At 61.5% G+C, this 27656-nt stretch overlaps 3 protein-coding genes across 9 annotated transcripts in view; all 3 read right to left on the bottom strand.

Annotated features, from left to right (window-relative positions):
• Positions 1-65: 65 nt before the first annotated feature.
• Positions 66-11590, bottom strand: NFKB2 (nuclear factor kappa B subunit 2). Its single transcript, XM_075025905.1, has 24 exons — positions 11513-11590; positions 8122-8317; positions 7023-7067; positions 6375-6453; positions 5860-5900; positions 5659-5757; positions 5262-5413; positions 4527-4633; positions 4219-4377; positions 4008-4112; positions 3792-3877; positions 3528-3666; positions 3329-3448; positions 3040-3222; positions 2728-2869; positions 2477-2591; positions 2073-2280; positions 1815-1984; positions 1544-1646; positions 1178-1407; positions 912-981; positions 647-819; positions 459-570; positions 66-375 (listed from the first exon to the last, which is right to left on the bottom strand). The coding sequence occupies exons 2-24, from the start codon at positions 8164-8166 to the stop codon at positions 254-256; spliced, it is 2805 nt and encodes a 934-aa protein (XP_074882006.1). The 5' UTR covers positions 8167-8317; positions 11513-11590; the 3' UTR covers positions 66-253.
• Positions 11591-11868: 278 nt separating this feature from the next.
• TMEM150A (transmembrane protein 150A) lies at positions 11869-21975 on the bottom strand. The gene is made up of 7 exons (XM_075025924.1): positions 21720-21975; positions 19401-19448; positions 17000-17071; positions 16771-16838; positions 16543-16670; positions 15391-15568; positions 11869-13622 (listed from the first exon to the last, which is right to left on the bottom strand). Exons 1-7 carry the CDS (start codon positions 21797-21799, stop codon positions 13378-13380), a joined length of 819 nt encoding a protein of 272 aa, XP_074882025.1. The 5' UTR covers positions 21800-21975; the 3' UTR covers positions 11869-13377.
• A 2358-nt stretch (positions 21976-24333) lies between these two features.
• The window catches only part of GBF1 (golgi brefeldin A resistant guanine nucleotide exchange factor 1), a 113003-nt gene continuing 109680 nt past the window's right edge, over positions 24334-27656 (bottom strand). For 3 of the 7 annotated variants that reach the window (XM_075025897.1, XM_075025895.1, XM_075025899.1), the window contains one exon: positions 24334-27481. In XM_075025897.1, the coding sequence (XP_074881998.1) occupies positions 27195-27481 (287 nt within the window). In that variant the 3' untranslated portion in view covers positions 24334-27194. The remainder of the gene's footprint in view (positions 27482-27656) is intronic. The other 4 variants (XM_075025896.1, XM_075025898.1, XM_075025901.1 and 1 more) reach the window with 3 other exon arrangements.

Below are 27656 nucleotides of genomic sequence, written 5' to 3'. Positions count from 1 at the left end.
GGGGGGGGGGGGGGGTTAGTGCCCGCCAGCTCAGGGCCAGGGCTGGAGAGAGGGAGGGCAAAGGCTAATGGAAACTGTGTCCCTTTATTCAGAAGAGGGACCATTAAATAAGAGCAGAGAGGGGCAGGAGCCAGCTGTGTCCTGTCCCCCTGAGTCCAGGCAGCCAGACCCCAAGTCCAGAAGGCACTTGCATGGGCAGGGCAGGGTGGGGGGCAATGCGGCCCCCCAGGGTTGTGCGGGGGCTGCCAGCCCCTCAGTGCACCTGTGGCTGCTGACTGTGGGGCAGCTCACCCCCCAACCCCGACTTCAGGGCCAGCGCCGGCGCCTGCTCTTCCTCCACTGACTCACTGCCGTAGGCACTGTCTTCCTTCAGCTCTGCAAAGCAAGCCCCGGCTGCTGTCAGTGATGGGGGTCAGGGGGACAGCAGGGACATCCCCCCAGCCCCTCGCTCCCCATACCTGTGCTTTGCAGCTTCTCCAGCGCCTCAGTTTTGTGGAGCATCCTCACGGCCTTGCGGAGCCCCATGGAGTCCAACGCTTCCAGCAGCCCTCCCAGGCTTCCCCCTGCCAGCTGCGGAGAGAAGGCACTGAGCAGGCCGGTGGCCAGACGGGCAGGGGGGACAGGGGCACCCTGGCCAGGTACTGACCTCGTAACTGCGCAGGAGGCTGATGCTGGGTGAGGGGGTGTCCTTGTAGGTCTCCACCAGGCTGCAGAGCCCCAGGCGCTTGGCTAGTTCGATCCAATCCGACCCACTGCAGTCCTGGTTCAGCAGCTGCTCCAGCCCCTGCAGCGCTTCACTGTCCAGTGACAGGACCTTCCCTGTGCAGGAGAGGTGCCTCCATCACACACTGCCCATCCTCACTGCTGGGAGGGTGCTGCACAGTGCTTTTTGGGGGAGAGGGGCTGCTCACCTGGCCGGGGGGCAGTGGGCAGCTCTGCCTCGGGGCCCTGCTGGGAGGCCTGCAGCAAGATTTCCCGCACCTGCAGACAGATGTATGGATGTCAGCATCCCTCAAAGCACCAGCCAACCCCCTTCTTGCCTCCCCACGCCATGGCTCTCCTGGGACATGGAGGGGCACAGGCATCCTCACAGGAGCATCTCCTGAGGCTCTTCCCCATCCGTGCTATGGCCCCCATGGAAACGCTCCCAGGGGGTTTGTCCTGCCATGCCACGCACCTTCTGGCTCCGAGTCAGGTCCAGGGGTGTGTGGCAGCGGCGCTGCCTGTGCCCTGCCTGCCCGTGCTCCTGCACAGGGGGCTCCCGGTTGGTGCTGTGCTCCATGGCTGGAGCCGGCTCCCCCAGCTCCATGGCCAGCTCCTGCTCCTCAGGGTCGGCATCCGTGTCACTGCTGGCCTCTGACGAGGATGGGCTCACAGGCTCATCGTTCTCACACAGCACATCTGCCCCTGTCAGGGAAGGGTGGACTGAGCCCCCAAAAAGGGAACGTCGGCCCAGGGATCTGCCCTGTGCCCAGGCCCCCCCCGGCACAGGCAGCTGAGGCTGCAGGGAGGGGAAGGGAGAGGAAGGAGGGCAGCGCCTTACCAGCTTTGAGGAGCAGTTTGGTGAGAGTGGGGGAGCCCAGACCAGCAGCTAGGTGGAGGGGGCTGTTCCCGGCATAAGTCCTGCTGTTGACATCTGCTCCCAGCTATGGAGAAAGGTGCAAGGCTGTGAGTATGGGCTGCCTGGGGGCTGCCTTCCCCCCACGCCCCGTCACCCCAAGACCACCGGAGACCCTCCACTTCTGCCAGGGTCCTGTAGGATGCTGTGCCCCATCCTTGTCCCACAGCTACCAGCCCCCCAGTCCCCCCCATACCTTCTTCACGAGGTGGGTGGCCATGTTCAGGTTCTCCATCTCCACAGCCAGGTGCAGTGGGGTCCTCCCACCCTGCCTCTCCACCGCGTTCACATCTGCTCCCTTCCTTACCAGCAGGTCCAGGCAGGCCAAACTCTTTGCCTTTATGGCCAAGTGCACAGGCAGGAGGCCTGCAACAGGGGGGGGAGGCTCAGCAGCCCTCTGGCTGAGCCCACGTCACTGCCAGGTTCCTGCCCCTCATCTCCCAGCCCCACTCACCATGGAAATTGGGCAGACAGAGCAGGTAAGGAGCAGCTGAGCCCAGGTGGGCCAGCAGCGTCCTCAGCATCTCTTCATCACCAGCCTGGAGCGCCAGGTGCAGCAGGGAATTGCCATAGCGGTCCAGCAAGGTGGGGTCAGCACGGGCTTGCAGCAGGAGCTGGACCACTTGGGGCTGCTTGGTGATGACTGCCAGATGCAACGGTGTCTGCACGACAGCAGCACCTTGTCAGCAGTGCTCACAAGAGGAGCCAAGTCCTGCACCATCGTCCTTGCCAACATGGCTGCACCGTGCTCAGCCCTGCAGCCTCCCCTCAGTGGAAGCAGCAATGGGAACCCCCAGGGTTGGGAAACAGGAACAAGCCCCAGGTAGAGAAGAACTGGCTGCTCTGGGTAACATGTACCTGCTGCAGGTTATTGGAGATGTTGATGATCTGCTGGCTGGGGATGCTAATAATGACCTCAATCAGCTGCTTGATTACAGCTGTCTGCTCATGGATAATAGCGAGGTGCAAAGGCCTGCAGAGAGAGCGGGGTGGCCCCTGACTCAGCTCCATGCTTTTCCCTGCCGCCTCCCACCCCCAACAGCCCCCAAAATGGCTCTGATGGCCAACAGTGCTCCCATGCTCTCTCCCCAAACCCCTCGTGTACTCACGTGTCTCCGTTCTCATCCTGTGATGCAGCCAGGTGCCTCTGGACTGCCAGCAGCATGCGGGGGTCAGCGGTGACTGAGTAGTCGAGCAGGGCATGGGCATTGCGGCGGGCCAGTGCCAGCATCCACAGCTGGCAGAGCTGGGCTGGGGGGGCAAAGCAGGATATCACTGCCAGGAGCAGCAGCCCCATCCACCCTCCTGCATCCCCCCCAGGCGTGGAGGAGAGCGGCACCTGGCCCCAAAAGGTCCCTGACCCATGCCACCTCTCCCAAGCGATATCCCCCAGCCCTCACTCCAGCCCAGCCCCCTCCTACCGTGCTTCTGCAGCTCCTTGCAGTACGTGCTCTCCGCAGGCGCCTGCCTGTCACTCCCGGGCCCCTCCGCCTCGGGGCCCTTCATCTGCACACCCCCCTGGTAGCCCCCCACAGGGTGGGGGCCGGGCGAGTAGATGCTGTTGTAGGCCAGCCCGGTGGAGTAGGGGAAGCTGAGGTTCCCGCCTGTGGAGCAAGGGGGAGGCCGGGTGAGGCTGGAGAGGAGCAGGGAGCCCCCAGGGCCAGACCGCAGCTGCCCAAGCTGGGAGGGAGAAGAGGCATCCCCACTCACCTCCTCCAGAGCCGAAGCCCCCGGCCCCCCCGCCGGCACCCCCCATGTGTGAGCCCCCGCCAAAGTGCTGGGGAAATTGAGGCAGGACTTTTTTGCGCTTCCTCTCCACTTCTTCCTTATCTGTGGGGAGAGAGGGGCAGCGGGGTGAGGGGCAGCTCCGGTGGCGGAGGCACACCGGCCTGCCCAGGGGGTGGCTCACCTTCCACCACGGGGTAGTAGGTGAACTGCTTGGAGTCGCTCACGTCGCCCCCCCGCTTCCGCTTCAGCTGCAGGAAGACGGTGACAGGACGGTCGATCTTGGGCTTGTGGTAGGGGGGTGTGCGGAAGACAATGGCATACTGTGGGCAGGACAGATGGACGTGGGGTCCCGCTCCTCCCCAGAGCCGGGGCCGGGGATCCCCCACCCCACAGGGCACCCACCTGCCTCCGGGCACGGCAGGACACCCCCCTGCCTCCCCCATACCTGCTTGTGCACGTCAGTGGGGGAGAAGTCCCCGAAGGCCTGCCAGCCGTTCTCATCATCCTCGTAGAAACGCACCTCGATGTCATCTGGGGAGAGAACGGATGCTGGCACTGCCTGTCTCCCTGCCCCAGCCAGGCTCCGGGGCCACCCAGGGGCCCCATACCTCTCCTGCCACAGCCCCTCAGGAAGATTTCGGCTGGAGGGAATGGCTTTTACCTTTCTGGACTTTATCACACAGCAAGTAGACTTCATCCCCTCCCCGTACAGAGCCTGCTGTCTTATCCATCCGTGAGATCTTCAGGTTGGAAGCTCCTGGGGACTCTGCGGAGCAAGAGGAGGCACTGGGAGCTGCTGTGGCAGACAGAGCATCCCTCACCTCCTTACCCCATCCTGCTCCATCCCCTCCCCAGTCTGGCCCCACGCTCACTGCTGTCGTGGATGGGGTCTGAGATGACAGGCTGGAGGGCCAGTGTGAAGTTCCCGCTGCTGTCGCGGAGGTAGGCAGTGAAGCGTAACCGCACAATGCTCAGGTCCATCACCTTCTTCAGTTCCTTTGCCTCCAGCTCGATCTCACGCAGCTCCACTTCTGCCAGGGCAGGGGGAGATACTGTCAGGCTGGGCGAGGGGATGGGGCTCCAGGTTCCCCTGCCCATCCCCCCAGGCTCACGCTAACCCCAGCCCCACACTGGTCACCCTCAGGCGCTGAGTCCCACTGAGCCCCCAGGCTGCCCTCACCTGTCAGGAGATGGCTCCTGTTACGCATCTTCTGCTGCTTCAGCTTTTCCTTCATGATCTCCATCATATTCTTCTTGGTGACATGGAGCACACCCAGGTTGCTGAACCTGGAGGAGAAGAGGGATCCCGCTGGGATCTGGGAGCACCAGGGCTGGGAGCAGCCGGCCTGGGGGGCACATGGGCTCCCACAGCCGGGAAGGAGCTGAGCAAAGCACAGAGTGGTGCTGCTCAGGCAGCGGAGGGTCAGCATGTGCAGGGCATAACAGTAACCACAGAGGAGAGGAAAGGAGCCCAGAAAAGAGGTGGCTGGGAAACTCCAGGCTTCCACAGGTGACAAGTCCAAAGGGGAGGCCTGGGAGGGCTGGAGGCCAGAGGGATGCAAATGGGACCAGGCTGAGCCAGCAGCCAAGGCTGGATTTGTAAGAGCAACTGCAGCAGTTGCTGAATAATCCTGTGACTCAGGCTGGCTACAGATGTCATCTGCAAAGCTGGGGAGCCGCAACCCTGAGGACAGAAGCCCAAAACAAGCTGCACGTGCTGGACCCAGGGCTGGGCAAAATGCTCAAGGGACAGAGCTGTACTGATGACCTTGTCTAAACCGACTCCTGGCTCCATCCAGTGAATCCAGCTCCTGGATACACTACCCCCCCTCTTCTCCCCAGCCTGTAAGCTGCAGCCAGCCCCCCAGCCACCCCATGTAGGCAAAAGGCCACTCTGGGTCTCCCTCACACATACTGAGCTGTCATGTCCTTGGGTCCCACAATCGCGACACAGTTGCCAGCCTCGTTGCACTGCTTGCCCACCAGGCTGTGGGCATGCACGCGGGGAGGGTCGCTGTGTGTCACCAGGTCCACCTCGATCCGGGCCATACCCGTGTAGTTGCAGATCTGCAGGGAGAAAGGAGATGGGAGTCAGGTACAATACCCTGGGAGGCTGCAGGACTCTCTGCAAACCCCTGCTATCCCTCCCCATGGTCACCAGCCCTCCTGCTGCAGTCCTCCCATCCCTCCAGTGCCACGAAACACACACAGCTGAATATACATTTCCCATCCTTCCTTCAAGGCACCCTCCCGGTGCCCATGCACACCGGCTGAAGACGCTGCCCTGTCCACCCCCCCAGGGCAGTGCTCACCTTGACGGTGGGATAGGTCTTGCGTCCCTTCTCGCTGGATGCCCCCGGAAGCCCCCCGTGTGAAGGGCCCTCGCAGCCGTACCGAAAACGGAACCCCCGCTGTGGAGGCAAAGAGTGGGTCAGCCAAGGGTGGCCCAAACTTGACGCCATGAGAGCAGGGGGTGACTGCTACGCCTGCCCTTACCTGGGTGACATCCTTACCTGCTTTGGCTGCTCGATGATGAGAAGGTAGGGACCTTCCACTGGAGGACAGAGAGGAGAGGCACCGGTGAGAAACACAGGATAACCAAAGTGCGTGTTCCCAGTAAGGATGCTGGAGGTACGGGGACGGTGCTGAAGGTGAAGTGACCCCTGTCTGTCCCATGGGGGTCCTCAGGGCCCCTGGCCCCTGTGCTGTCAGAGCCCAGCTGGCAGCAGCAGTCAGAGCGGCAGGGAGAGGAGGGAAGGGCCAGAGGATGCTTTGGCACTTGGGGAGTGGGGAGCCCCTGGGGACCCATTGCAGCCCAACCTCAAGTCCCTGGTAGACAGAGCAGTGGGGCGAGACCGAACAGTCCCTGTCCCAATGGCATGGGGCAGGGATTCCCAGCCAGCCCACAGAGGGGCCAGTGGGGACATGGCCCGTGGCGCTGCTGGGAACTACGAGGTGTGAGTCAGCCTGCTGGGAAACCCCGCTGCAGCTGGGGACCCCAGGAGGGCACAGCCAGAGGGGCCTTTACCTGTCTCCATCAGGGGCTCCTTCTGCTCCATCATGTGGGAGCCGAAATTGAAGTCATCGTAGTCAATCCCATCCAGGCACTGAGGAAAGATGAGTGTGATGAGCGCGTTGGGGCTGGAATCCCCAGCCGCCCTGGGGGGCAGGCACAGACCCACATCTCCCACCCTGGGGGATGGCCAGTCTGGCACAGACCCCTACTGCCCACCTTGGCCGGGGGGGGGGGGGGGGCAAGGGGCAGGCACAGATCCCCCGCCCCTCCCTGGGAAGAGGGGTGGGCAGGTGCAAACCCCTCATTGCCCATCCCTGGGGGCACCAGCAGACCCCCTTTGCCCACCCTGTGGGCAGACACTGACCCCCCATCTCCCGCCCCGGAGGCAGGCACAGGACCCCCCCCCCCCCAATCTCCCACCCTGGGGGCAGACACAGACCACCCACCTCCCACCCCAGTGGCACCTGCAGACCCCCCCACTGCCCACCCCGGGGGCACCCGCAGACCCCCATCTCCCACCCCGGAGGCAGGCACAGACCCCCACCCGTGGGGGCAGGCACTGCTCCCAGCCCAGCGCCGGGGCCGGGGCCGGGGCCGGGTCCAGGTCCAGGCAGAGACTCCCCCCTCCCGCGGGGCCGAGCCGCCCCGTGCGGCACTCACGGGCTGGAACTGCTCGTCCATGTCTGCGCGGGGCCGGCCGCCGGCCTGCGGGGAGAGCGCGGGGGTGAGCGGGGACCGGCGGCGGCAGGAAGGCACCGCCGCTCCGGAAAGTCCCTAGAAACCCCGCCGAGCCGGGAAATGACGGGACCGCGCGTCACCGCCCCGCCCCGCCCCGCCGCGGCCCGGGCCCCGGGGCCCGGCTCGGCTCGGCTCGGAGCGGGGCTCCGCTCGGCTCGGCCCGGGGCACGGCCGCTCCTGCGCCCGCCGCCGGCTGCCCCGGCCCGGCCCGGCCCGGGGGCGGTGGGATGGGCCGGCTCCCCGCCGCCTGGGAGTTTTGGGCTTCGGGCGGACTGGAAATCCCGGCGGCCGCCCGCCTCCCCCCCCCCGCCCCGGCCGCTCTCGCTCGGGCGCTGCCTGGCACCTCCGGAGCGCCCGAAGGTCCCGAGTTTCCTCCCCGGGAGCACGGAGGGGTTTGCCCCCGGCCGTCCCCGGCCACCCGCCCTGCTTCGGGCGCCAGTCCCCGTTGACCAGCCGTCGAGCCCTTTCCCAGACAGACCTGCAGCGCAGTGTGGCCGGAACCACCCAGACCGGGCCACAAAACCCAGCAGCGGCCCCTGGGGCCTCCCAGGTTCCCAGCCCCCATCTTCTCACCTTGGTGAGGCACCTCCCGCACAGGGATGTCTCCTCCAAGCCCCCCTGGACCCAAACAGGAGCAGCTGCCCCAAAGCCCGCTGTCTCCCCCCGGGCCGGGGGAAGCTCTCCAGGACTCTGCAGACCAAAGTCAGCGCACAGCAGCCCTTTGCCAGGCACCCAAAGGGGTGCTTTCCCACTCAGCCAGTTTCCACTTACACGGCAGGCCCTGCATCCTTCCCACGAAGGTGGTCTGAGAGAGGCATTTGTCATCTGTGTTCCCATTGCCTCTTTCCCGCTAGAAAGCATCTGGTTTCAAAGCAGGAGCGGCAGCCCCAGAGACCCACGCGGGAGCATCTCCCGCTGTCCCAGCACCTGGCACTGCATGCTCCCCACCAACCCCAGCAAGGAACTGCCAGCAGCAGGGCCCCTTCCCGGCCACCCACAGCGCTTGCACCCTCCTACTCACCGGGGAGGAAGAGGCTGGTCTCAGCAACCCGTCCAGCCCCAGCATCACCGCGGGGACTGCCGGCTACCACAGACAGAGGTCCCACTGGGGTCAAGGTCTGCCTGACCACGGGAAGCCACCAGAGACTTCTAGCAAAGGGGCAGGATCAGAGCAGAGCCTCCGGGCACACTCTCTTGCTCCACATTTCTTCTCCCCGCTAAGCAATGGAAAGAAAAAAAAGAAAAAAACCCCCTGTATCTGACTCCACAGTGCCCTCATACCCTGAATTTCTGAATCAGTGGTTGCTGCGGGTCCCACTCAGGGGATTTTGGGTGTGTGGGAGAAGAGGGGAAGGAAGGGGATTGTTCAACCCGTGCGTGACTCATATTCTTCAGAAGCTGAAAAGAGCCTTTTCAAGGAGATTTTTTCCAGCCACTCAAGTCCTCCAAAGGGGCTGCCCTGTGGCCCCAGGCCTGAGGTTCTTCCCAGCAGGCTTGTCACCTGAGCCCAGCTGAGCTCCAGCAGCCCCTGCCCAGCCTACTTGCAGGATGCAGCCCAGACAGCGGGTGCAGCCCGGAACATGGAGTCCAAGGGACCTGCAAGTGCAGTGGGGGGTGCAAGGAGGGTGAAGGTGGAGATCCAGCACTGTGAAATGAGGTGGAACCTTCCTCCTGCTGTTCTGCAGGTGCTTCCGAAAGCCTGGGAGCACAGACACAACCCCCCGCTGGCCTGTGGGAAGCAGCACAAGCTGCCTGCTGTTGGGATCCCACTGGACATCCCGCCTGGGCAGCCTCAGCCTGCCACCACCAGCCAGCGACTCATCTGCTGGCACAGATTTCCCAGAGAGTTGAAGGAGGGGACAAACATCCTTCCTCAGTGTGCTGGGAACAGCCACCTCGAACCCTACCCGTGGAGCCTGGCTGGGGGAGCCCAGACATGAAGATGCTGGAGAAGAACAGACTGTGCCCCTTGAACGGAACAGCTCCCCTTCTCCAGTGCCATCAGCCCCATCCCCTCTAGAGGGGTTTTCACAGCTCACTCATCGCTGCCCCAGACACAGCCACTTGTTGCACCAAGCAGCATGACTAAGGAACTTCATGGGGTCATGCCTGCGTCTCCCCAGCCCGCGCAGCTCTGGCTCACTTGGGAGGTTGCTGGCCATATGCCTGCACACTTGCGCAGTGCGCATTAGAGGAAGCCCACCTTGCTCATCGAGCAGAGCTGGAGCATCATTGGCCACTTCCTTGTTCCTGGAAGAGCAACCTCAGGCAACTCAGACCTGCTCTCAAGGTAAGTCCTGCCTCCTGTGCCGGGCAGCCGTGCCCTTCAGGCCCCCAGGACCTCGGGTTTCCCCTAGGAGTGTAGCACACTCGGCTTTTATTCCTCACACATCCCAGAAGGGGACCCATCTCCCCCTCCTGCCATCAGTAGCATCTCCTGCTCTGTGGTACCCAGCGTGTCTGGCCTGGACCCTAGGCTTGCACACACAGTGCAGCCCCCCTTTGCTGGGCTAAATTCCTCCCTATCTTCAGGCCTTCCTAGGGCTCAGGAAGGATTCTCTGGGCATTGCTGGGAATGGGGGAAAAGAGCAGCAACACCAGTGCGACACACTGCCTGGAGCAGCACCAGCTCCCTGGCCTGGAGCACAGCACTGCCACAGCACCCTTGCCGGATGGTGCAGTCTTCCCGTGCTAGCCAGACTGCTTCAATTAAGAGCCAGCTGCCGGCAAGAAGCATGAGTTAAAGCCATTCTTCCATGCCTGCAGCTCCTTGAACGTGACCTAGTAATGCAGGTGCTATTTTCTTTCCTCCCGTGACAGCCGGCTGACTTGCAGAGCTGATGCCCTGCAGGCAGGGGGGAAACGTCTGTCCGTCTGTCTGCAGCAGGAGCTTTTAGCAGCCATGGGAAAGGGCACTCCAGAAACGCAGGAGGCGGCATGAGTGTGGCTCTGCTCCAAACCGCCCTGGTGTACAGCTGACATGTTCCAGCCACCCAGCTGGCTGCTCCTCTACATACTATTCCCTGTGCATTTTGTTTCCCCTGAGGCCTGCTAATGCCTGCAAATGATGGCCCTAAATACCTGACCTTGCTTTCTACACAAATCCTGTGCTCTGCTCCATCCCAGGAGTCCCAACAGCTGCTGTCAAGGGTCTGGCGAGAGGCTGCCAAGTCCCTCTCGCACAGTGTTCACAGGGACTTTGTTCTGAGACCCTTCCTGGAAACCAAGTCCTTGGTGAGGACTTGCAAGCGTGGCAGAGAGAAATCCCCTCTCCCTGAAAGTTGTCCAAGCCTCCCTCTCCCCGACAGCCTGCCCTCAAGCACCTCAAGCCATTCATCTCTCTCTGCAGAAAATGCCTTTACTCCCATCGTGGCTATCAAGTTGGTTTTGGCAAACCCCAGCCACCCACTGATCTTCTGGTTTCCTCCTCTAGGGCCTGTAAATCTGCCGCTTTGGTGTTGTGTTATGAACCATCGGCTCTGGTTGTCTATCTGCGCGCTCTCAGAAAACCCCTCTCAGCGCCAGCAGGGCGTTTGCCGTCTCTCACTCTCCCTGGTTTCCACTCTGCCTGCGGTATCACTACTGCGTTGGTGTTCACGGCTCCTTTTGGGGTAGAGCTGGGCGAGCCTGTGGGCACGGATTCCTTCTCCTGGGGGCAGGCAGTGAGCCAGCCCTGCTTGCTGCGCAGGCAGGGATCAGCGTGCGGAGGGAGAGCCGCAGGATGGAGCCGTATTCACCGGCAACACAGAAACAGGAAAACAAGCAGCTTCCCCACTGGCAGGGAAAGGAGTGTCAGCACCAGCGCCGGGACTTGGCTTTCTCCTCCCCACGCCAAGAGAGCAGATGTCTCTCCAGCCTGTATCCTCCCAACACCTCCTCTCCCAGCTAGCCCCGGAGCCAGCCGAGAGCCAGCCGGGGACCGGCGCGGCTGCCGCGGCGAGCGGGAGGCCAGGAGCTCCTGGCGGCTGGCCGCCCCAGACACCTCAGCCGGGATGGGCAGCCCTAGCACCGAAACTTCAAACCAGTTCAGCTCCCTTTCCACTGGGAATCCGGGTACCCCCGCCCCCGTCGCCCCAGCGCGCCCATCGCGAGAGCTGAGGGGCCGAGTCGGAACAGAGCGCGGGAAGCTGCTCCGCACGACGGACAACGGGGCTCAGCACCGAGGCCCAGCACCCCCCCGGGCGCATCCCCCCCCGGGCCCGGGCGGGCGCACGGGTGCTTTCGGCCGAGATGCTCTCCCCGCTGATGCAAGCAGCCCTGCCCGCTACCCGGCAGGCACACGGCTCAGCCGCGCTCATCCCGGCCCGGGGGGACCGGCACCCCCGGGCAGCGGCCCCCACCCCGCGCCGCCCCCCTCGCCCCCGCCTGCCCTGCGGCGGCCCGGCCCGGCCCGCGCCGCCCCGGCCGCTTACCTTCAGCCCCAGCCCCGGCGCGGCCGCCTCGCCCCGGCCGCGGCCCCGGGAAAGTCCCGGCCCGGCTCCGCCTCCCGGGGCTTCCCGGGCCCGGCTCCGCCCCGGCGGGGACAGCGGTAAGGGGGGCCGGGGGACGCCCCGACGGGACGGGACGTGCGACTCCAGGCCGCTGCACCCCGGGTGAAACCGCTTGTCTTCCACCTGCCTGACACCCCGCACAGGGAACCGAGCCCCGGGCTCACGGCGGTCCCCCAAGAGCCGCAGCACCCTTCGTCCCCTGTCCCTTTGGACCCTCACCCCAAAGCTGGTCGCTACCCTAGTCCTGCGCAGTGGGGAAGGACGGACTGCCTTGCCCTTGGCTGATTTTCACTTTTATTATTGTAAATTCACTGTTCTCTCTTGATACATATATATATTTAAACATATATTAAAGTCAGAAATGCTCCTCTTTGAACTACATATACTGGTGGATTTATAGGCCGATTTTGAAAAGGTGGGTGAATAAGGAAGCCCGACCTGATCAATGCACACAGCAGCAGCAGCAAATGCCCCTCTCCAGGGACAAGGGAAAATTTATATATATATATATATGTGTGTGTGTGTGTGTGTGTGTATATATATGTAGAGTTATATATACACACACACATGCATTCATCTCCCTCTACACCTCACCCCTCCACCCCAGCCCCCTGCCCAGGATGCCCCAGGCTGGGGCCGAGAAGGACAGGCTCTCACCAGGCAGGCGCTGGCCAGGCTCAGCGCTGGGAAGGGCACCAGAGGACGGATTTCGGAGTCCCAGAAGAATGGGGTGCAACCTTCCTCTGTTCCTACAGAAGTGCTTCCCCTTTCCGTGCCTGCGCTCCCTGGGTGGGAGGGCTGGCAGCAGCCCACCCCTGCGCTGGGAGACCGGGACTGGGGTGTGCCAGCTCCCCTGCATGACAGCTTAGGTTGGCTGCCCTATGGAGGGGAAATCCACTGCTCTGCAAGCACTGTGCTTGCAGGACATCCCCGGTGTGACAGTAAATGAGGAGACCCATTTCCTAACCTAGCTGACTGCCAGGGAGCATGGGAATGCCATAGCCCAGGAGGTGAAATCTGCCTCAGCAATTCTCCTCCAAGCTGAAAAAAAGTGGGAAAGTCATCGGCTGGAGTCAGGGAAGGCCCCAAGCAGCAAGAGCCCTGGCTGGGAAGGCCAGTGTGGTCCAACTGGGGCTGCTGGTGTCATCAAGGCACTACCCCCACCCAGGCAGGCAGGCAGGAAGAGACAGCCCCCCCTGCCATCCTCACCGGGGGGTGCAGACAGACTGACACTGCCATCACCTCCTGAGGAAGGGAAAAGGCACTCTGGGTTTTTGGCTCCTCTGACAGTCACAGAGGCCAGCTGGAAGGCTTGGTCTGCTGAACCCTACCCCAGTGGCTGTGGAGGAGGGAGGAACAGTGATCCCCCCCTCCCCAGCACACCAGGCTTACGTGATGAGGGGAGGGTGAGCTCCCTGTTCCCCCACGTCCCTTACAGAAGGGGGCCTCTGTATGTTTGCCTCTGACAGCCCCCGACTCAGACAGGGCAACCCCAGAGGCGCAGGGGCAGATCCTGGCTCTGCCGATAGCAGCACCGGGCTGGCACCACAGCAGTGACCCCAAACCCTGCGGGCAGGGAGGGGGCAGCTCCTGCAGGGGACACAAGCTGCCAGAGGAGCGCTGGCCACAGCTCCCACCAGGAGGGGAGGGCACCGTACGCCCACGCGTGCACACACATGCACACATGCACCCCGAGGCAGCCGGGGTCTCGGAGACATTCAAGGCAGAGGAGTCACCGGCAGAGCCCTATTTAGGGGTCTCCACTGTGACTCTGCCTCCTGCGGGGGTCAGGCCATAGCCAGGCCCTCCGCGTGGCTGTGGATGTGGGCTGTGCTGGACACGCCGCTCTCGCCTTTGTAACTTTTGGGAGCCCGGCTGGCTTTCAGCAGGACCAGGAAGGTGTCTGTGGAGATGGCCCCAAACTCAAAGGTGAAGGTGCCGTAGAAGACCAGGACATCAATAATGAACATCCACTCGCACAGGGCAGCCACGTGCTGCAGCACGAAGCTCTCCTGGATGAAGAACACACCGCCTGAGGGCATCCCCGTCAAGGAAAGCACAGCTGTACACCAACCACCCCATGGAGGACCACATCCCACTGCCACTGCACACTGGGGCGGCCATGAGCAGACACCCTCCACAGGAAACACACCACCACTCCTAAAATCAAGAAACCTCACATGCTTCTCCCAGCACCAGGAGGGCCGTGGCACAGGTGAGGTGGTGGCACGCATGCCCAAATCAGCCTCAGTAAATCACGGGACTGACGCCAGGCGCAGATTTTCTGAAGAGGCCAGAGCAGGGGGAACTCAGGCTGCAGCCCTCAGGGCAAGCCAGGTGCCCAGATGCCTCACCCTGCCCACACCCCTCTCCTCTTCCTCAAACCAGGCTGATGCTCCCCATCCTCCCACAGGATGCAGTCACAGCTGATAAAACTTATCAGCCCTCCATCCCCTCGGTAAGGGCATTTGGGCCGCTGCATCCCAGCCCCGCAGCACCTCCTGTCCCCCTGCGCTGCCATCTGGCTCACCCCAGAGAGGTGGCCTGCTCCCTCTCCTCCAGGTCCTACCGCTGCCAGAGCTTCTTTATGCTTCTCTTAGGCCCACTGGGGATCTCTAGGGAAACCTATTGCCAGAGCCACCACGGGTGAGGGGAGGAGGCAGGTACATCCCGCAGGCCTCCAGGTGAAGCCTCCGGCAGTACCCTGCCTTCTGCCAGCGAGACTAAGATCTGGGAGAGCTAGAGGGGCAGGGACCTGACCTGCGCAGGGTAGAGCCCTTTCCCCCACTCCCCCCATCCCACCAGGAGAGGTCCCAGCCCTTTCCCCACACCATCCTCACCACAGCTCGCTGCTTTCCCACTTCCAGTCCCCTGTGCTTACAGAGCAGCATGGCCATGGCAGACTCCCTTGTCCATACATGCCCTACCTGTCCCTCCCAGCTGGTGTGGCACCGCGGCGCTCCTGCCCTTCCCAGCTCCCTGCCTGCTTCCCGGCAGGGAATGCCTGCCTGCTGTGGTGACAGAGCAGGACCTTCTGGCACGTCCCAGGTCCACCAGCACCGCCCAGGCTCCTCCTGCACTGCTTGCCCCAGCCAGACCCCAGCCAGCCTCTCTGGGATCTGTGGACATCACATGCTTTTTCCCCTTCCTGCCCAATAACCACCATCTTGTTTCCCAATTTATCCCTAACCTCAGTCTCAAATAAACCCTTGGCTCCCTGGCCACACACTCGGGACCATTCTTCCAGCCCCACTCTGCCTGCTGCTGTGCCCTCCCTCCCTGGTGCAGTGTTTGCAGAGCCCAGCGCCTTGTCCCATGTGCAGGTTAGCCGACGACGGGTGCTGGTGAGGACCTGGCAGCTGCTCAGAGTGCTTTTGTACTCAGCTTCGGCCATACAGGTAACTCAGATGGATTTTGCATTGCCAAGGGCTCAACATACCTTTGTCTCATTAAAAAAACAACAATTAACCTTCCACTCTGCAAGGTGTGGGGCTGGAGCCTGCAGCAGTGGCTGGGCTGTAGCAGCCAGGGCAGGGCTGGTTTGGGGCATCCCAGCACCTCAAGAAATGCCCACCAGCATCCCTTCCCCTGCATGGCCCCTGCATGGCCCCAATACTGCTGCTCCTCCAGCCTACAAGGGCAACGAGCTGCCCGCCCTCAACCCCCTGCCCAGCCCCTCTCCTGGCACCGTGCCTCACTGCCAGACCAAAGGATGGAGGACGTGGGGCACATACACCCTGTGAGGACCACCTTTCACCAGCCCATCCCAGATCTCCTCCCCACACCCTTCAGAAGGATACTGAAGACGAGGGTGAGGAAGGCCACAGCAGTGAGGATGCTGCGTAAGTGGCCGGTCCAGTACTGCCCACGGGTTTTGGCCATGCGGTAGGTGAGGATGGACTGCAGGAGCAGGAACAGCATGCTGGTGGGAAAGGCCACCCCTGCCCCAATGTAGTGCAGCACCTTGGCGTGATCCACCTGCAGGGGAGAGACCAGCAGTGCCGGCACCCCGGGACGCAGGGGTCTGCTCCAGGGGGTGGGCACGTGCCCAGGCAGGAGTGCAGGCGATGCCAGGAGCTAGGCAGCTTGCCCTGTGCACAACTCCTGGCTGAAGAGCAGATCTGGACCCGTTGTCTGCTGCTAGGATCTCAAAGCGTTTCTGTTTCTTTCACCCATGGGGTGGTAGCTCCTGAGCCCCTTGGGCCAACAGCCCTGCTGTGCCCGGGTGCATGGGGCAGGGGCTGCCCTCTGCCCTGAGCAGCATCTGGGGCTGCCTGCACCCCCTCCTGGGGGTCACAGCCCTGTCTTCAGCAGAGCTGCTGAGCCATGGCTGGGACACAAGGGAGATCACGGCCAGCAAAACTTCTCCCGGGGTGGCGGTGCTGGCAGCAGCCTCCTGCCAAGCGGAAGGGACCGGCTGCCGCAGGCAGAGGGCAGGCAGCTGCCGGGAGGCCAGTGCCTGGCAGTGCAAGCGTGGGGCTGAGCACCGTCATCTGCCACCAACTCCTGGACTGCTCCGGACCCTGCTAGCGCAGGCTCTGCCCAGACAGTTTCCTGGCATCACCCCCCGAGCAGCAAACATCCACAGTGGGACAGCCGGGCAGCAGCAGCATCAGCAGCTTGGCTGGATCTCCTCTGCCCGGCTGGCACGTCCCTGCCTCGCGGGGTCACATGTCCACGGAGGGGACAGACTGTACAGAGGGTGTCAGATAAGGGCTAAACCAAACCCAGCAGCTTATTCTGGACCTGAAACTATGAGTGAACGAGCAAAGGAGTCCCAGCGCCTGGGGAAGCATGGTGCCTGGCAGAAGTAAAGGAGTGCATGGATCAGGGGGCTGGACCAAAACAACCACCCCAAATCCTACACTGCCGAGCGCTGCCACTGTCCTGCTCCAGTCAGGGCCCCCTCCCACCCACCCTGCCCCCACGGACCCCCCAAGGAGATGCCTTACCTGGAAGTTGCCGACCATGGTGAGGCCAGCGGCGCAGACCCAGCCGGTGGCCAGCCCCAAGGTGTTGAGGAGAGATGGCCCGAGACGCTCCAGGAGGTGGGCGTAGCGCAGCAGCCCCACCAGGATGACTGCAGGAGGGAAACACAGCCCTGTCGTATGCCGCCGATGCCTGCAGCCCCCCCACCCAGCCTCGCTGCCGGCCCTGCTCTCCCGGCAGCGGGCACTTACCCATGAAGGAGCCCAGGCTGCAGATGAGGCTGAAGAAGCAGCTCTCGGGGGGCAGGGTGCCACACTTGCTGCGGGGACAAGGCAAGGCCCGGGGAGCCCTCAGCTGGGGGGCACTGAGGTGCAGTGCTTGCCCCCCTCCCCAGGACACGCTCCTGAGTTGCCCCAGGGGGGCTCTCGGAACGGCTCCCACCCCCAGCTGGCCCAGTACTCCCACCCCAAGGCTGCTCACCTGACGAGGGGGATGTGGTCCAGCGTGCAGCAGGAGCCGGGGCCGTCCCCGCCACACGACTGGTTGTAATTCCTGCCGGGAGCAAAGGGACAGGCTAGCAGAGCCGAGCTGCTGCCCAGGACCCTCCTGCCTCCTGCCTGCAGGCCCTGCAACGGTAGCAGAGTTGCTCCCCAGCGAGCACAGCCTGACCCCAGGGATGTACCCCCACCCTGGGGACAAGCCCCTCCAGGGAGCGACCCACCGCCCAACAGGGTCTTTGGGAGCATCGAGCCTGGGTTTCCACAGCCTGTCCCCTGCCTGCTGGCTCTGCTGCCCACTCGGAGTCCCCGCCTGCGAGGGAGAGGCCATGGCGGGGCGGGGGCCTGTACGCACTCCCTGGGTGCATGGGCCGGGGTGCTGGGCTCAGGGGGTTCTTGCAGCCCCACACCCCAGGCAGGAGTGGGAGCACCTGCCTGCCAGCCCTGTCACACACATCCCCAGGGCGGGAGCACAGGTGGAGCTGGGCACGCAGCCACTGACAGCTCCGGGCCTGCAGGGGATGGGCGGGAATGCCAAGCTGAGCGGTAAACGGCCCCCACAGCCACAAGCACCCCAGGGCAGTGCCACCCTGCCTGGGAGGGCAGGAGCTGCATGAGGAGCTGGGAGGAGCTGCCTCAGGTGGGACAGGACAGGAGCAAGCCCCCGGCTGCCCTGGGGAGCCCAGCACACCCGAAGGGCATTCCCCCGGGGGCCTGTTAGCAGCCCCCAGCACCGCCGGGCCGGGGCAGGGCTCTGCTGCCCACAACCACTGCAGAGCCCTGGAAATGCATCCTGCAGCCACAGACACCCTGAGCCCCGGGGCCCGGGGCCCAAGAGCTCTTATCAGCCCGAGGCACTTTCCTGTACCACAGCTGCTGCCTGCAACCATAACCAAATTCCTCCCCCCCACCGTAGGGGTATGTGCCCTCTCACCCTCCGGGCTCTCCTAGGAGCTGACACAAAGTTGCAGTGGGTTTTTGGGTGCCCCTTTCCTGCAGCATCACCCAGGCACCCGGCACCTCTCCCTGGCACAACTAAGCAGGACTCCCTCTCCACCCTGCAGGCAGGGATCCCAAAGCCCTGTGCCCCAAAGGGCCCCCTCAGGCACAGCCCCACGGTGGGGACGGGAGCTGTGGGGAGGCCGACGCCACCCTGCCCCTGGCCCAGGCTGACCATCAGCTGCCTCCAGCCGCTCAGCAAGTGCATGGTTAAAAAGGCCTTTTTGCCTTTTTGGAAAGAGCTGGGCTGGGCTCTCCTATTTTTTCAGTTTCCTCCTTTACTGGTGGCTTTGTTTTCCAACCACGAAACCCCAAGGCGTGGAGCCCCACAGCCTCCTCAAGGGCTGCTCTTGGGACCGTGTTTGTTTTGGGAGGGACTGTTTTATTATTATTTTGTTTAAAGCGAGCAGCCTGAGGCCGGGAAGCATTATTCATCATTAAGGGCTGGCTGTGCATCGGAGACAACCCAACACACACATTCTTCCCAGGGCAGAATCAGCCATCAGGCAGGAAATGGCAGCGGGTTTTTTTTCTTCCCCTTCTCCTTCAAACACTCCAGCAAGAATTAAACTAACATGGATTTTTCTGGGCAGATTTTTAAGGAGACACAACAAGCCAAAAACCCTGCAGAAGTTGGCAAGAGAGCCCTCGCCTTTCCTGTCCCTCATTCCCCATCCCGGGGTGCTGAAGGCAGCTCTGTCTGTGGGGTGGCTGGGCAGCGCGGGGCCGTCCGGTCCCCCTGGCACTGCCAGATTTAGCCTCAAGCAAGCAAGCCTCAACCTTTTCCATGGAGACACATGGCCCTCTGTAATTCCCTGACCGCTTATTTTCATACTTTCTCCATGCTGTGTTCTTTCAATAGCCTCCTTCTCCCTGCCTGGTTCGCAGCAGGGCTGGACCGTTCACCGGAGCAGCCGTAACCACAGGCAGGCCTGGGCGGGGGAGGGAAGGCGGCTTTCGATAGCCCTGCTCGGTCCAGGCATCCTCACCGCTTCGTGAATGCGGGGCCCAGCCTTGCCAGCAGCTAGTCCCCAAGCAGCTCTGCTCCCAGAAGACACTCGCAGACCCGACAGGAGACACACACCCTGGGGTGACTGCGCCCCGTCACTCTCACCACCATGTCTGCTGGGGAAGAAGGTGGCTCTGTGTCCCCTTTAATGCTCCCACCTCTCCCGTCATCCCCAGCCCCCTCTCAGGACCAACCTGACCCCCAACCCCCCCTTCAGCATGGTGATGGTGCAGGGGTGGGCTCAGGCCACACAGTAGTCGGACACAGCATGGCACGGTTCAAGTGGGACAGGCCTGGAAATGGACCTGGCATTACAGGGTCTTTAACTGAGCCGGTCCGTGGGGAAGGGCCCCTGCCGCCCCTCCCCAGACCTTACCAGTTGTGGACGGGGCAGATGTGGTTGTTGGAGAGCGCCATGGCGTACCTGGGGGAGAGACAACAGGGGTTACTGCAGCCACCCGCCTCCCTGCATCCCCACTCCTGGCCCACACCTGGGGCCAGCCCCAGGGACCAGCCATGGGAATGGGGGGATACAAGCCCTACCTGCCCGCCAGGGGCCAGTGCTCACCCTGTGGCACCTCCCAGCTTTACAAAGCAGCGAAAAGAAAAGCAAGTGCACGAGCCCAGTCCCTGCTCCAGGGAGCTCCCGCTACTGGGACCAAGTGCCCCTGCCCGGTACCCCCATCCCTGCTGAGAGCCGCCTCCTGTTCCAGTTCAGTGCAGCTGTGGCTGCTCCTGCGGGGCCTCTTCCCTGTTGCGCTGCTGTACTCCCTGGGCTCTGGGGGGCTGCTCTGCCGCAGAGCCCCCCACCCTGGCGTTGGGGCTCTCCACCAGCCCACAGCTGTGCAGGGTGTCACCTGATGGCCGCTGGGCTCTGCCGTGCTTCCCCCGGCCCCTGGCTGGCCAGCATCCGGAGCTAAAAGAAGTCTGGAAAAGCGGCCGGTGCGTTGGCAGGGCATTTTGGGCAGATCAGCTCCATTGAGCTTTTCACTGGGGAGTCACCCCTGCACCTCAGTCAGCGTAACAAGGGGTTCATGACATGCATCCTGCTCAGCTCAGCTCCAGAGGGGTCTCAGCCTGGTGGCCCCCCAGCCAGTGAGGAGCCCTCCTGCCTGGCAGCTACTGCAGTGGGCGGCACCGCGCTGTTCAATCGCCACCACCAGTGGCCATAAACAGCTCAGGTTAAAAATAGGCCCCGACACCGGTAAGAAAACCCCTCTCCCGCCTGAGCTGGCCACCTAACAGCTGGGCTGCAAAGAGGATGATGCCAGTAGAGTCGCTGGGGCGAAGAGCAGGACAGCTGCGGGGGAACCAAGGGGCAGTGCTGCCTACCCTAAGGGCCACCCACCAAGAGCATCAGCCTCTGCAGACCCCTCGCCCAGCCACTTCCCAGCACAGGTCTCCCCCAAGCACCCAGTCCCCACCCCAGCCCTCCATGCCCTCCTGCGAGGGGCAATATGCCAAGAGAGGCACAAACGGCACTGCCCTCCCCCAGGGGAATGTGGCCCCACACACCCGCCCTGTTCCCCTCACAGCTCTGCATCCCAGGCATGGCTGGCGGGCCCACATGGGCCACACGCTCCCACATGCAACTGCTCAACCTCACCCTGCCACTGCGCTGATGAGGGACACAGTGTCCCCCAGGTGGCCGCAGGACATATTTGGGGCCAGAAAAAGGGCCTGAGACCTCCCCTCCCAGGGCAGCTCTGGCTGTGAGGACCATAAGCAGCACCTCCCACCTAAGCTGCTCTGGGCTGGAGGGGCATCTGCCCTCCAGGGCGACCCATGGGAGGCAGCCAGGGCTTCACAAGGTGTCCAGGGGAAAAACTTGGAGCATGAGTTCCCTGCACCAGGGCCAGCATTTGGCTTTGTCATGAAGGAGGACAGGGGATACCACAGGGATGAAGCTCTCGGAAGGACCCGCATGGTATGGGTCGCGTTTGTTCCATCGCACACCCCAGACAGTCCCATCACCTACGCTGGGGCTCCCTGTACTTTTGGGAAAAGTCCCTCACCCAGTGCCCACCACCCCTGTGGTAGTAGCACAGGGGGCCTGATGGACCGGGGCAGGACAGCCCTGTGTGACCAGCTGAGATCCCAGGGCCGAGACCCGGGGAAGGGGCCGGCAGGGTGGGCCAGTGCTGTTCACCCAGGTGATGCGGCTTCTGCCCCCAGCACAAGGGACAAATGTCCCATAGCCCTCCCATCCAACCACCACATGGGATGGGTGCCCATGTGCTGGTTACAGCCCTGGTGCTGTGCGACCCGGGCTGGTGGCATCGCTCCCGAGGCCATTCCCGTGCCGCCTAAGCATTAGCCGCATTCACGCCTGGACCGAGGCACCCGATCCCATGGGGTGTCAGGGACACGAGGCCAGGGAGGCACGTGCCAGTGCTGCTGCGGGGGACGCAGTGACCACGCAGGGTGGCTGCGAGGGGGCGGAGAGCGTGGGAGCGACTGAGCGTGCAGAAGTGCCCCGACATGACACAGGCCCAGCGGTGCCCCGCAACCCCCCGCCCCGCAGCATCCCGTAGCATCCTCCGGCCCCCTGCCCCGCAGCATCCTCCAGCATCCCGCCCCGCAATGTCGTCGTCGTCCCCCCCGCAGCCCGGGCGACCCCGTCCCGGCGGCCCCGTCCCCGCCGCCGGAGGGGTGGGAGGCTGGCGGCGGCTCCGGACCGTCCCGCGGCACTCACACGATCCACATGCCAGTGATGGTGAAGGCAGGCAGCGTGACGGGCAGGATCCCCCAGGCCGGCATCCTGGGGCCGGGCATGCCCCACCGGGCTACGGGCGAGCGGGGCCGCCGGGGGAGCCTCCCCGCTGCCTCCTGCTGCCGGGCGGCCGCCGGGCCGCGCTGCCCATGGGCGGCCGGGGCCGGGGCCGGGGCCGGGGCCGGGGCCGGGCGGGCGGAGCGAGGTCCGGCCCTACGGAGCCGAGCCGAGCCGGGACAGCCCAGGCCGGCCCCGCCCCGCGGGCAGCGCGGGTCCCGCTCGGCGGGCAGGGCCCGCCCCGTCCGGTGGGGAGCGGGGAGGGCCCGGCGCGGCCCCGCGCGCCACGTGGCGTCCGCGCTGCCGGCCCTGGGGGGACGCGGCGGCACCCCCGGCCGGGCAGAGCTGGGGAAGGCAGCCGGCGGCGGGGAGCGCGGGGAGCCGCTAGCGCTCGGGTCCCGCGGGGCCGGCAGCCCGACCGGCCCCGCCAGCGCGGGCTGCCGTGCCTTCTCCTCCGCGGGAGACAGCCGGGGCGGAGGGACGGGCTCCCGCTCGGCAGACGCAGCGCGGAGGGCCGGCGGGGCGCTGCCCAGCTCCAAACACCTGGAGCAGCCCTTGCCAAGGCCGAGTCGGACAGCGGCGACTGGCCGCAGGGCGCTGGGGCCGCAGGGCGCTGGGGCCTCACCCCCCTCTCCCCCCTCCAGCCCCAGATGATTCTCTCTCTGCCCCAAACACCATCCCGCCTTGAGGCGGTGGGCTCCTCCAGCAAGCGTGGCCCAAAGGGCACTGTCTCAGCACAGGGGTGAGGCAGGAGGTACAGCACCAGGTAACAGCCAGGCACAGAAGACCTTGCTCGGTCCCCTCTTCTTCCTCAGGCGAAGAGGGTTAACGTGGGCTCAGCCTTCGCTCCTGAGGACAAGGCTCGGCTCGTGGCCGTGGCGACTGATCTCGCAGGACCTTGGCTGCCTCACACCCTGCAAGCCACTGCCCACAGACCCTGTTCTGACTTGGTTAACCTGACCTCTCCTTTCCCAGACACCTTCTACAAATAGCTCAACTAGGGATTAAGTTTAGCCGCCACCCACCAAGCCTACTGCCCAGAGTAGTTTTCAATTTTCTTATGTGGAAAACTTGAGAAGAGGAAGCATAACTTCCCTTCGCAGAGCAGCAGGGCTACAGCAAGGCCACGGCAACCCCATTTCCCTAGCGGTAACTCAGCAGTAACCCACCCTCCCACCACACGGCTGCTTGCAGGCATGTGTTTGCAAGTCCCAAAACATCCGGTATAGCCAAAGGGTGCATGCAGCCCTTGGCGCCAGAGCGACTGGTGCTTGTGAAGCCTGCACCTTCCTGCTGCCTTCTGCAGAGAGGAGTGGCCCGGGAACAGCACCTGCCCTGGCCTGCGTGGGAGAGGAGCTCCAGCTGCCCACCACCTCACCCGGGGCCAGGGTGCAGGTTATGCAACCAGAAGAGGAGTATTGCATACTGGGACTTGTAGTCTCGGGGGATCTCATCTTCCTACATGTTGAATCGCAGTCCAGGCAGCCTCCTCGCAGGCCCAGGGTCTCTCCTTGCTGTTCAGCACATCAGTTCCCCAACCTTTTGCTGCAGGAGTTGCACTCTAGCACTTTGCTCCCGAGCAGGTTGCGCTCCCAAAGCTGTCTCCTACATTTCTGTCTGCCGGTGGACAACGGGCCTGGCCCTCCCTCTCCCAGCAGCACCCACAGCCACGGGGACAGCAGACGGTGGTGGGAACAATGCAGGCCAGTGCGGTGGGCACCAGGCCAGCGCGCAGCTGCTGCCGCGTCCAGCAGCCTTGGCAGGGCTCAGATTGCTCCCGGGCCACGGGGCGAGCGGTACAAACCCCGCCAGGCTGTCTTCCACGCAGGTGGAGTGAAGGAACAGGGCACTGTGGTTTCAGGCTACTTCAGGCTCCGTAACAGGCACAGACTTTTCCAGAGGAGTTCAATAGCTAGCATTTCTAGGAGCGAGGGTAACTTCTAAAAAAGCCGGCTCACTAGTGGAAGATACTTCGTGGAAATCTTTCCTACAGACCAGGTCTTCTGAGTATGCTCATCATATTCAATTTAAAAATTGAATCTAAAAGCATCATTGCTTCAGTTTCACAAGTTTCAGTGCCAAATTTATGTTTTAGAGCCAGGGCTTATCTTTCCATAGGCCCTTCTCCCACTAGGAAGCTTCACACCAATAAGGAAAACACCAGCTCCACAGTAACACATCCTACTGACACATGCTAAACCCCAATACTTATTTCTATTCTGTTTCAGCAGTGGAAGTTCCTGATGTAAATGTGAACAGAAGAGGTACGTAAATCCAAACTATGGTGATGACTGTCCAGCCTCCTCTGGAAAACAGTAAGTCAGACCTGTAAAAATGAGAAAGAAGTCCAAGACTAGAAAAAGTATATGCTGGGACAAACCTGAAGGCTAGTGTTGTGAACACTGCTCCTCACCAACAGCTGCTAGTAGCATGACTATCTTATGTAATTTAAGTTACAAATAGAGTTCAAGAGACTTATCGATAAAAATATGTATTACAGCACATGCTACCTGTCAGTTGATTCTGATCTCCTTTCGGTTCAAACACTTCCCCTGTTATTTTTAATCTGTAACACATGAAACCTCGTTATTGCAAAATCCAAACAACATTCAAAGACATTTTTTCTGGTTTTCTAGTCCATTCCTATTTACAGTCTAGTGAAAACTGTTTAAAGTGCCATTCTGTCTGTCTTTCCAGCTGACATTCTTTCCATTCCAGTCCTGCTTCCTGCAGTTTCCTGGGGTGGCTTTAGCTTTGCACTGCAATTGTCTGAATTAAGATGTAATACTCTCAGTAGAAACTGGGTTTGCAAACCCAGTTTAAAATACAGCATCCCCCAAACAACTATCTGAAGGCAGCAGGAAAAACTGGGCTTTGCCATTAGCTGACACCACTCCAAGAAGTCAAAGGACTGTCCGGGGATCAGAGGGCAGTAGTGCTGACATCAAGGCACTTGACAATTGAGCAATGGTTTACAAAGAGTTAATCATCTAAAGGTTTCAGTGAGCATTTTGGAAACAGCTCAGAAAAACAGAGCTGTAAATAGAAGCAAAGGCTCAGAAATACAAGACAGAGAGGCAGGCTGGATACACATGGGCCACGGGCAGCACAAGGATTCAAATATGTGAATGAAAACATCCAACGGCTGGAAGGACACAATCTGGAAGCAGTGGAGGGTGAGGAAAAGGCTGCAGCAGTGAAAATATTCCAGGAATGGTGGAAATGGGGTAAGGGAACCAGGATTCATTAGCGGGACTTTCCTAGTACATACATTACTCTTCCATTACGCAATATTTAGACCTTTGCTCAACCCCTTATCAAGCCTGCAGGAGTCTCTTGGAATCCTTGTGATAGGGAAGGCATTGGTACCTCACGCAGCTCTAAGGACACTGTGGCACTGCGTGGATCTTGCTGCAAGACAAAGTAGAAAATATCAGGAGGGAAGTATGTGCAGTTATCCTTATCTGTGATAAGCACTAGCCCTGGAAGAGCCCAGGATCTCTCATGCCCTCTCCAAGTCCAAGTCATGTCAGTGGAAACGAGGATTTCTTCCTCATCAGACAGAAAATGCTCCTTTCTCCAAAGTCAGCCAGTTTGTGACTGAGGTCTGTGTTCTGGCTGTGTGCCAAGATGCCACAGGCCACCTGCTCCTCAGCCCTAGTCTCTGCCCTCAGTCCTAGTGGTGCATGAGCACAGACCAACATAACATCAGACATTTTACAGCCAACACTAAACTGCTGCCAGAAGCAAGAGCAATCTAGCTGTTACTGATCCACTCTGCCCATGATGGGAACCATTTCTGCTTAGCACCTTGATGGCCAACCTCCACTGCAGCCCCCCTACAAGATGACCACTTGTTAGGGCAAGTCCCTCTGTGCTCCCCACAGACAGAGCACGCTGTTGGAGGATCCTGGTATACAGAGCCAGGGGGCTGGCAGCCAGGCACAGCACCTTGACAACTAAACTTCTCTCTTCCCAAAGCTCTGAGGCACAGAACTGCGACAGAAAAGGAATGCAACACTGGAGCATTAATTTACAGGATGTATTTATTACACTGTAAAAAGTCCATTGGATTTGTAGCCATTTACTCTGTATGTACACTGGTTGTACTCCGACCCCAACCGTAGGTTCCTCTCAATACAGTATACACTGGGTTGGAGTCCCGCCCATGTCCCTCCCAGTCACCAGTGGGATTTCCAAGATCGATATTACTGAGAATTTAGCCAACTAATTGAGAGAGGAGGAAGAACAGAGATGCAGCACTTGCCAGGCAGCCAGCTCTGTTCTGGGCATGAGGGGGTGGAAGAGCGGGACATCCTCGCTGCAAGGCAGAAGCACAAGAATGACCACTAGGGCCTCAGCTGCAAGGGCATTCTAGGTGGAGAAGGAGGTGGGCTCCCACAACTAGAAGATGCAGAAGGGTGCAATCTCTACAGAGCTTCCAAGAGAAAGCACAGCAGACTTGCTGGGCATCTGTCAGCAGGTGCCACAAATCCCCACATCTTCTCTAGCTGAAGAGGATGTTCTCCTAAGGAATGGGGCTGGACACAAAAAGGCCAATGTAGTGAGTGGTGGACAACACAGCACTGCTGTGCACCCTGGGAGAGTGGCTCCCCAAGCACTGTTTGAGAGATGGTCATGGTGCTCTGCTCTCAGCTCACGGGACTCTGCATTTCCTTCTTAACTGCTCAACTAGGCAGAGCCTTCTGAACTTGCTCCCTCCAACCAGAAAGCCTGATTACATTTACAGGAGGAGGAAGGAAAGCAGTGCTGCCCCTACCATGCTCCCCCATCTGGCATGGGGATTGCTGTGATCCATGTTGCAGAAGGAAAGCACGTGGCTACAGCAGACAAGAAGCCCTACATCGCAAGCTGGGAGCTGCACTGTAAGCAATCCACATTTCTACACAAAATTCTCAACCTGCTGATCCCAGGCATGCCCAGAGCCCAAACAAAGCAGTGCGACCAGAAGCATGGGCAAGAAAAGCTGGGGAATTGTCCAGGGACTGGACTGAATAATCTGAGAGGCCGTCCTGTGCTGCAGCCCCTCTCTGGTGTGACTTCTGAGTTTTCCCTCTTCACCAGATGAACTGGTGGTAGCTTGGTCCCAGGCTGCTGGGTGTGGACATTGCCTGGCCCCGAGACTGTGAAGGCAGGAAGGAGACTGGTCACTGGAACCGGGCACCCCTCCAAGACGACAGGGATTTCTAGGCAGATTTCTAGGTGATTGCCACAAGAAGGGAGCAGAACGTGATGTGCTCCAAGGGAATTGTGGCAGCAGCCCTTCTGCTCAGGTTAGCATCATCTTTTAAAACAAACATGCCCACTACCAGAGAACGTTTGGCCAGCATCCTCCACCCACAGAACTTCCTCAGCAGACAGTTCGCAGACACCCTCAAACTAATTGACTTCAGAGGTTGTCATGGGGTCAGTGGGCCGTGGAGTAGCTAAGAGGGGAACAGGAGAGGTGGCTTCAATTAGGGCTGGGTTGAGAATGATTGGCAGAGTCATAGGTGGCACCCCAACCTGCAGGGGAGATGCAAGAGGCTGCAAGATGAGTGGTGGCTGTGCTGTCGTAGGAGGTATGTCTGTAACGGGGCTTGTCTTTGTTGGAGCTGATGCTGGGAAAGAAGGAGAGGCAGAGGTGCTGATGGTGGGTGAGGCAGGTGCAGTGGCTCTCTCAGATTCTGCAAAAAGCAAGAGAAAAAATAGATCCTTATACAGGCCCTTACAAAGTCACCTTTCAGCTCAAAGCTAAGCAGGGCTGAAGATCAACTCAGGGCCCTTTTCAGACTTGTCCCTTCCACATACCTTCATACGAGGCCCTGAGGAGCAGGTGCCAATCACAGGCATTCTTCCCCA

The sequence above is a fragment of the Buteo buteo genome, chromosome 4, assembly GCF_964188355.1.
Source record: "Buteo buteo chromosome 4, bButBut1.hap1.1, whole genome shotgun sequence".
In the NCBI taxonomy this organism is placed as follows: Eukaryota; Metazoa; Chordata; class Aves; order Accipitriformes; family Accipitridae; genus Buteo; species Buteo buteo.
The sequence above is the reverse complement of the archived record's forward strand: the minus strand, read 5'-3'. Positions and strand labels throughout refer to the sequence as shown.

Excerpts from the sequence above, each read along its gene's own strand:
- NFKB2 (XM_075025905.1), bottom strand. The coding sequence starts at position 8,166 with ATGCTGGGGCTGGACGGGTTGCTGAGACCAGCCTCTTCCTCCCCG. Across the intron at positions 5,758-5,859 it reads TCATCGAGCAGCCAAAGCAG|CGGGGGTTCCGTTTTCGGTA; the intron begins GTAAGGATGTCA and ends TTGCCTCCACAG. Across the intron at positions 3,667-3,791 it reads CCACTGACGTGCACAAGCAG|TATGCCATTGTCTTCCGCAC; the intron begins GTATGGGGGAGG and ends TCCTGCCCACAG.
- TMEM150A (XM_075025924.1), bottom strand. The coding sequence starts at position 21,799 with ATGCCCGGCCCCAGGATGCCGGCCTGGGGGATCCTGCCCGTCACGCTG. Across the intron at positions 17,072-19,400 it reads ATCTGCCCCGTCCACAACTG|GAATTACAACCAGTCGTGTG; the intron begins GTAAGGTCTGGG and ends TGCTCCCGGCAG. Across the intron at positions 13,623-15,390 it reads CTTCCTCACCCTCGTCTTCA|GCGGTGTGTTCTTCATCCAG; the intron begins GTATCCTTCTGA and ends GGATGCCCTCAG.